We start from the raw sequence: 9,367 nt of genomic DNA on the forward strand, positions 1-9,367 counted from the left end.
GTGTTTGACAGTGAGTGGTCCGAGTGCAGGGAGGCTTTCAGCCCCTCTCTTTATATAGATCACACACCCGTGGCGTCACCTCCTGACCCCGGCCCATTCAGCTCATTTTCACACACTGTCACTTTTCTTGACCTGGGAGCAACAAGTGATACTGGACCACTTGTTAATGGCGCAGAGAGACGTGGCAACATTGTAAGGATGCGTTCAGTGTCAGCAGCGTGACACTTAAACATGTCGCACCTACTGCTGTTGACATCACTGAGCTTAGTTTCACAAGCACTTTCACTCTAACACCAGTGTAGTGTAAGAAGTAGATCAAGTGCCATCTTTGCCTTTTTACTTTCCCTTTCATGACTTTGACAGGTCTCTATGTTAATCTGTTGTCATGGACACAGTGGCTTCTCCAAATACTTCCCATCAAGTGGTTTCAGCCACTTTGCAGTTTAATTGCAGATCATCCAACCACTACAACTTGGGCTGTGGCAGCTTTTGGGACCTACATGCTCCAGTAGAGATGAAGCCAACAGAGGAGAGACAGTCAGACATTTCACTGGCACAAATATCAGCAAGTACATTCACCTTCACAGAATAAATTAAGTCACATTAATAGTTTGTGCTATGTTTGTTGTGCCATACCGTGCCATTACTTTGTCAGGGAAAGGTAAGCCAACGCCAAGCGTGTGAGAAATGTGGCAGAGGTTGGCGGTAACACGGTTCTGACAGGTCAATAAATTACACTAAATAAGCTGTTGATTTCCACACGCTCTCATCATGCCTCTTATCAGATCTGGATATGAGTGATTGGTGCATAGATCAGAATTGTAAAATCAAGAGTTGATGAAGTTTTTGTTACAGGTACATTGTCTCAGTTGCCTGTGCACTAGATGAGTGCTTTTCCTAACTTTCAGATTCCACCTTAACATTGTGAGTTTCAAGAAATACATCAAATGTTGTTCAATATAATTTAAAGAAAAGTGAATGATCATAATTATATTACTTTTGGAAACTTTCCAATTTCTGAATTGCTGTTGAAAAACTTCCAGGGTGCTGATCTAAGCAGTAGAAAGGTGAAAGATGAGAGACTGCAGTCCAGAAAAAAAAACCAAACTGCTTTTGTCTTTGCATTTACAGTGTTACTCAGTGTGTTAATACCATTGTTGTCTATAGTTTTGACAGTCAAGACAGTCGTCTGTGAGCAGAGAGCATTTTACAGTGATTAAGTGCTTTAACCTTCAGTCTGCTCTTGATATTCTAGACCAGTTATTCCACCCTCTTTCTCCAATGTCAATCATGGCAACATGGGGCAAATGGCTTCTACAGGGCTGTGTGTGTGTGTGCACTCTTTTAGTGAGTATGCAATACTGTATGTTGTGTATGAAGCATCATTTACCTGTCACTTCCTAAAGAGGACATAGTTTATAAATATCATCCAGTAGAGCTGAGGGTTGGAGCTACAAAAGGCCACCCACAATCTCCCCATTGTTCACTGGCATCACTGTTGGTCTGACCTCCCAGCTGCTCAGCCATGGTAAGTCAGTGTGTGTATGTGTGTATGTGTTTGCTGCTTGATGGTGCAAGGATAAACATGGGGTGTGCTTTTTATTTTGGACACATGAGTGCACTAAATCAAGTCTTATCTGTATATCTGAGTTTCACTTAAAACTAAATGTTTTCTTTTTACCAACAAATATTCAGCATTTTCTGAGCTTCAGGGAAAGATTAAAGCATCTTTGGATGGAAAGTAGCCTCCCGCTGCAGAGGTTTCAACTCAAGCAAACTTTTCACCAGACAGTAGATGCATTGCAATTTACATTTAATGCATCCTAAATTACAGGCCACATGCTGTATTTTACTGGGATATTCAATGAAAATGTTCCATTTTGTTTGACCCGTTGATGTATTTGTGAAATTGTCATCAAATTGTTACTGCCTCCATATGAGTTAGTCAACTCATTTTTAAAGATTTTATAATGCAGTTGTTATTGCCCAAATGCAATTTTCCACCTTTCATGAACGCCATCTTCACCTATTAAGCCGTACAGTACCTTTTTTTTTAATGTTGTCTGCCGTGCAGATTTAATTTAACTGCCATTTAGTGTCTGCCTCATCCCTCCTCCTGTCTTTATGCCAAAAGGCCCCCAAGAAAGCCAAGAAGAGGACAGCAGAGGGAGCCAACTCCAATGTGTTCTCCATGTTTGAGCAGGCCCAGATCCAGGAATTCAAAGAGGTGAGAACTGCTGAACCAATTTTTTTATTTCACTCATCTACATTTGCCTGAGAGTGACATGAGAATTGTGTAAATGGGGCAGGAATATGCATGTTAGCGCACAAATGCAGAGGATTATGATCCGAGAAACACACAGCAACACACACAGAGGTCTCTATTTCTTCATCCCTCTGTGTCTTTCCATTTCCATTGTTCATCGTTGCAGTATGCCCACCTGTCTATTTTCCCCATCCCTGGCTTGACAGCAGAGACACATTTGGTATGTTGGTATGAGGGGCAGTGGTTCCCAGACATCCAGACTGTGTCATCAGTGATTAGGCTGCAGATAAACTGCTGGGCATGCCCTGGATGCCAGGCTAAACCCCGGTGGACTTGCAGGTTATAAATACTTAGTGGTATTCATCTATAAAGATGGCACAAAAAAACATTTAAAGGAAGATGTACATGAGGCTGAAATCTGTTCTTGACTCTTGCTTTTCAAGGCAGAGGGACTCATTTACATGTTCCATAACCTCTCCTGTGCTCTGACCTCAGGCCTTCACTATCATGGACCAGAACAGAGACGGCTTCATCGACAAGAATGACCTGAGGGACACTTTTGCTGCTCTGGGTCTGTTGACATCACATTGTACATCAGTCATATTCACTCTAATAAGACACTGTGACTTGGTGATTTTCTATTTACAGACTTTTCAAAGGTTCAGTTCCTGTTGAGCCATACAAATCAATCAGCATTTTGCCTTCAGAGTGGTTGCAGATATAAGATTGTAGTATTTGGCAGCTAAGAGCTAAGGTGGAAAACAGATCTTAGATCAGCAACAATAAACATCTGTATTTTTCTTGACAGCAGCAACTGAATCTGTTCAATACGCTCATGTCTTTTGCTTCATTTGAATGACTGGCACCGTAGGACGTCTCAACGTGAAACAGGAAGAGATCGATGAGATGCTGAAGGAGGCTCCCGGCCCAATCAACTTCACCGTCTTCCTCACCATGTTCGGTGAGAAGCTGAAAGGTAAAGATGAAACTTTAACCATACAAACAAAATCTAAGCGGTGCATTGTTCATTTCGAGAAGTGTAAAGGCTGTTGTAATGCATCTAGGTGCTGATCCAGAGGAGACCATCCTCAACGCTTTTAAAGTCTTTGACCCTGAGGGGAAAGGTGTGCTGAGGAAGGATTAGTAAGTAGCTTAACACTCTCTTCGCCTCACACCACCTTAGTTTGTAAAATGCAAATTCATTGCAAGGAATGTTATGTCAGCTTTTACTCACAACTCGTGCCTCATGCGTCTGAATCTAAGACCATGATGACCTGGTGTGAACACAGGTCTCGTCATCTCACTGTGTTTTTTTTTTTCCCCCCTCTTTCCTGCCCAGTGTGACACAGATGCTAACAACACAAGCCGACCGATTCTCCGCTGAAGAGGTACATTGCAGTCCTTTTACACTAATTATCATTATTATAGCAGATTGCTTTGTGTGTGTGTGTGGGTGAGTCCAAAAAGCACAGAGGGATGAACGTCATCGTGACGATCATCTACATCCCCAGCAGACGCATTTTCATACCAAAAACAAAAAGCCTCAGTGGATCAGTGAATCATCACACCTTTTCACGCACTCTGAGCTACAGTTATGCGTTGTTTTTGTGAGGGGATAAAGCTGTGATAAAAGTGGTGATAATATCTTCTCTCTGTTGGTAAGATGGAGCAGATGTTCACTGCCTTCCCCCCAGATGTGGCAGGAAACCTGGACTACAAGAACCTGGTTCACATCATTACCCACGGAGAGGAAAAGGACCAGGAGTAAACCTTTTTACCCACGTATTCACCAAATAGAAAGTCTGTCTCTTGCCTGTACATGACCCACTGCCCTTGAAGGAGAAATGGACTGTTGTTTATTTACTCAGCCCTTATGTTGACTGCATTGTTTCTGTATAATACTCATTCAAGAGCACAAGAAGATCAAGAGAAAGTTTTTTTTGCCACAAGCCACCAAAATCGGACAATTGACATCATCAACATATTGATCTCTCTTGCTCCCTTCCTGCTTAATCCACAGTATGTTCCCACCTTCATTTGAGACTAATTAAATTATTTTTCCTTATCATTTTGTACAGACTCAAAACTGCTTGCCTATTGTTTTTTTTTTTTTTCATAAAAAATATCCATTTGTTAGCTCTGTGCATGTTCATCTAATAAAAGTTTTCCAAGACAGTTACCAGCCTCCTTTCTTGTACTGATACCCAAAGACAGTATATGCAACACAGAACCACAGTATATTCCTGTGAGAGATGCTCACAGGATCATGGGATTAGTGCTTGAACACATGGCTATACCAACTACTCTTTAATTCCATGTTAGGTAGTGAATGTGTGCACTTGAGAATGAATACCACTCGGATGTGCCGTTGGTGGTCCTCTGAAATCCCCCAGAGATTAATCCAAAACATGAGTGTGGCATTGTTTGTGTGTATGTGCCTTTGTATATTTGTGTGGATGCATAAAGTAGGATGTGTGTGTATTGTCTCTGTGTGTGTATTGTCTCTGTGTGTGTATATATATATATATATATATGTTTGGCTACTGAAACAGAGGGCTTTAGTGAAACAAAGCCCTGTTGTTATTTTGGTGCTGTGATGATCTGAGGAGGGTAATGCTATACTGAGGAGTTTGGGCAGCGGGAACACAATACGACACCATTAAGTAATTCTTATCACCCTCATCCATCCCACTTGCCAGACCTTGGCAGGGTGTTGGGGGAGGGCTGGGGGTGAAAATCCCTGGTTGTTCCAGGTGGGGGGTCTGGAGCAAGGGGGGAGCCAGTTTGCCAGACACCAAAAACAGAGTTTAAAAGGAGAGTGAATGCTGACATGACATTCATCAGGTGCCCAGAAACATATGAATATGTAAACTACATGCAATACATGTTTCCTGGCTGATCAAGCAGATTTTAGGGAGTGTGGAGACTTGACGCCCTCTGTTTCCACACCTGCTTCAAACTTCTGTGACAAATATACAGCATACAGCTCATGGTTGTACAGGATTATGTAAAAATGGTTATATGCAGTATTTTTGCTCAAGAAAGGTGTCAAATTTAGCTTTTATGAAATTTTATCACACAGTTTCACCATAGGGATAAAGGTAAGGTGTTTCATACCTGATAGCAAGTAAGAGTTGGCCAACAGCAGCTTCTGAGGAGGAAACTCCACCTGCTCATCTCCTATGTTGCTGGCCTGAATCAGCAGGTTACTAATTCTCTTCTCAAGGATACCTGAGGTAGAAAGAAGGTGACAACAAGGGTGTCAGCATGTGGAAAAATTTATATTTAGGGCCAGGTTCAGGAAGTTAAGGATTATCTCTTCCTCTTACTTAGAAGTGACAGTGATGGATGCTTGCATTTTCTCAGTAAAAAGGCCGGTGACGGCGGTTTTCAGCTGGTCCAGACTCTTCTGAACCACAGTGCACTGCTTTTGGCCTGGCAGTTATACCTCTCCAACAGGACAGGACGAAAAGAAAGAAAGACAGTGCAGGATGAGGTGATCTTTTGATAACCAAGGTCTCATTTTCTTTTCTTTATATAAAGTTTAAACACATATATTGTAATGAACAGATGTCACTAACACTGGGACATGCATACAACAGACCTTTAGAGCCCACATTTCAGGTCTTCCTTTGACCTCACTGTAGACTTGGAGGCCAGGCTCAGGATTACAAATTTGAAATTAGGGGACTAACACTTTCATATGTGATAGTAAACAGTCAATAAAAAGCTGCATAATATCAGAATGGCAGGGTCAGACTGAATATTTGGTCATTTTCATGTTTTTAGATAAAGACATGCCCAGAGACAATTCTCTGCTTTCCTGGGCTCATCAAACCCTTTCAAAGTGGATTGGATAACATCAAAAACAATTTTACAAACATAGCTGCTTTTTTTTTTTTTTAGTTCCATAAGAGCTAAGATTAGAGGGGATACAAGGTTTGCACCTGAAAACATGTTGCTAGGAAACATCTTGCATCCAAGTTTATTTCTTGTGAGCTACCTAACATTATACAATAATTATATGCTGTTATTATCCTAGTCAGCTGCAGACATTAGCAAACACTGCAGCAGAAAATAAACCAGGAGACAGTTGTAACATTTACGGTATGTGTGAAACTATTAAGTGGCCAATACATATTATTTGTGTGCGTAGGTCAGACAACATGACTCACCTGTAGCTCTGCATCGTACTCAGCTCACCGTGTCTTTTGCTCTTCCTTCTGGATAAACATGAGGCCTATCTGACACAGGCCTCTTTCTCCAGTGACTTCCACCAACACATGGAGACGCTGCATGTACATCTCGAGCTTCTGAACTCCATTCTGATTATGTCTGAAAAAAAGAAAAAACACGACATTGCTTAACATCAACTCATTAAACTTAATAGTAGCTGACATTGCAGTATGAAGGTGTGTATTAAGCAAAGTCAGGGTTAAGGTTGTGTGGTTTCATTAGCATTGTTACCTGGTTGAGTTTGTTTTCTAAGATGTGAATACATTTCCTGTGGCGGCGATGCTTCCTTCTGTGTTTGATGATTCCACCTGGGACTGTTAACGTCTCTTGAATCCTGCTCTCTGCCAGATGTATCTGGAGCCAACACAGAGAAGAAGATACAAGACTTACAATACACGCTGTGCAACATTTTCTTTTTAGTTGTCTGCCTGTAGCACGTGGAATCTAAAAGGAAACACCGACTGTGACTTTTAACATGCAAACTAAACACTTGTCTCATCTTTAGCCAAGACCTTTGGGTGGACCAAGTATACAGTATGTACATGTATCTGTCTAATAGATTACCTCCCTATCCAGAGAGACCAAATAATCCTTCTGCTGACTGATGAGCTGCTTATATTGGTCATTTTCCTTCTGGATCCTTCAGTGATTTCCTTCAAGATTGTGCTTTGTTCTCTTCACTCAAAACATGAGCAGCTTGGCAAACAGTCAAATAAAAACTGACACTGAAACTTCTGAAGAGAACCTACCTTCCAAATATGGAGAGAAATCCTAATTAAATCAAGGAAAAAATATTACATAGAAGGAAAATATTTTTTCAGGTTGATTTTCAATTGTTCTCCAGTCCTCAGACTGCGGCCTGCAGCATTTCTCAATTTCACATATAAACATTCAAAAAGGGTCTGTGTTTATTTACTGTTGAAATGCTGGAAGTACATGAGCAATAATATTAATATATATGTAACAGAATAACAATACTGTTATCTTGAAATGGATAAGATCAGATTGGAACTGAAAGTCCAAACAAAACCCAAACATTTCTAAAACATGTGAGCACTGAAATAAAAACACACTGAACCTAAACTGAAAATGAAAAACTTTCTCTGAAAATAAAAGCATTTCATGACCACAGCAAACTGAGTACTGAGTGGTGAATCTTAATTTAAACCTCTGCATAAATTTATACATGAACGCCCTCTAGTGTCCACTGAAGAAAATGAAAGATGAAATTAGCCAAATGGGTATCCAAAATTATTAAACCCCCCCAAAAAAATAAAAGAAAGAAAGAAAAAAAGGAGGCACTCATCACAGTATGCACAAAATTAAACTGACAGGCCTAATAAGTCCTAAAACTGAAGTACTTCCTCAAAAGCAAACCTGTAAATCACCCTGCAGCAAGATAAAAGTGATAGCTTTAACAGATCTCTTGTCAAAATTACACAAATAAAACCTGTTAAACCATCATTAGGTTACTCTAATGTCACTGCTGAGCACCACACACTGTAAATCCCTGGAGCAATATTACCAGAATATTACACCAATCATTGATCAGGGGAAGCATTTTACAGTGTGCTGAGTGTGCAATTCATCGTCTCTTACAGAGGTTTATATTGAGATTTAATACAGTGCTTAAGTGGCATTTAGTCTGTATCCACCACTGAGAAATAATGGATGAATTTTCTTTGAGATCCATCAATGTGAGCTGAGTTTGGTACGTCTGTTCAAAGAAGGCTGACTTCAGCTGTGAGGAAACTGGGTTAGGCGTCAGCTCTCTCCTCATTCACGGGTGTTAGTGTAGTATCTGTATTTAGCCTACACTGTATTGTGCATGTGTTTGTAAAAGATTTTCACTTCTACAAATTTAATTTCCACCCTTGCTCTCGTTGTTCTGATTATTAGTGGAATATTTCTTACAACAGATTTAAAAGTAAAATGGTTGGTCCATTGACCAAGACAGTCCACAGCACTTAAGTTAAAACTGTTACCCTCCATAGGTGCCTACAGAGGAAGTGGTTTAAATGGTGGTTTTTCAAATGTATTTATTCATTTTGCATGTTTTAGCTCAAGTTCTCCACTTTGGTGATCAGCAGGTTTATATGAAGGGCTTCATCACAGGTTGTTCTATTTTTTTAGCAGGGTGTTGCTGTCCTATTGTGGCAATATTAGACCTATTGAGAAGAATATACCACTATAAGGTTGCATGACCTTTCCGGGGTGACCCTGAGCAGAAGTACGCGCTAGAGCTGAGCCTTGGTCATCTCAGCCCAGGCTCCAGTCCTGCTTTGGGTTAGGTTATAGCTCAGAGGACAGAGGGCTGGCAAGGTACTCTATCACGATGAACGACATCATCAAACTATTCATATAAATAAAATTAAACTAAAGTAAAAAGTATATGAATTCATACACACTGTATAACCAGCATTTAAATAGAGCCTTTAAATAGAGCCTGTGCAAATGAATTGTGTAGGTATTTGTATTTATAGACATACATACATACATGCATACATGTATGCGGGTATATATGTCTACGTGGATCTATATATAGCTATATGAAGATATATAACAAACAACAGCATTGTGAAGTGTCCTACTAATCCTACTAATTCCCTGCACATCAAAGCCGTGGGACGTTCACATAATGTCCGTTATTTACTGAATGATGGAGCTGTGATATAATTGTGGGCTCTAACGCTGCTGAGTGCACCATTAGCTGAAACATACTGCACGGTTGGTCTTTAGTCTTCAAGTCTCCGCTAGATGTCGCTGGTCCCTGTATGTTCGGGCCGGTGGGCAGGCGGAGGCAGGGGGCGGCAGGATTTGGACTGTTTGAGACTCCGGGGGGTGGAGGTGGGGCAGGGGTGGCGG

General features: G+C 40.8%; 1 protein-coding gene across 1 annotated transcript; it reads left to right on the top strand.

Moving 5' to 3' along the window:
- Positions 1-1,445: 1,445 nt before the first annotated feature.
- Positions 1,446-4,435, top strand: myl2a (myosin, light chain 2a, regulatory, cardiac, slow). Its single transcript, XM_041033671.1, has 7 exons — positions 1,446-1,528; positions 2,135-2,227; positions 2,762-2,837; positions 3,138-3,242; positions 3,331-3,409; positions 3,606-3,654; positions 3,930-4,435. The coding sequence occupies exons 1-7, from the start codon at positions 1,526-1,528 to the stop codon at positions 4,032-4,034; spliced, it is 510 nt and encodes a 169-aa protein (XP_040889605.1). The 5' UTR covers positions 1,446-1,525; the 3' UTR covers positions 4,035-4,435.
- Positions 4,436-9,367: the final 4,932 nt, after the last annotated feature.

Source organism: Toxotes jaculatrix, chromosome 3 (genome assembly GCF_017976425.1).
Source record: "Toxotes jaculatrix isolate fToxJac2 chromosome 3, fToxJac2.pri, whole genome shotgun sequence".
NCBI classification, from domain to species: Eukaryota; Metazoa; Chordata; class Actinopteri; family Toxotidae; genus Toxotes; species Toxotes jaculatrix.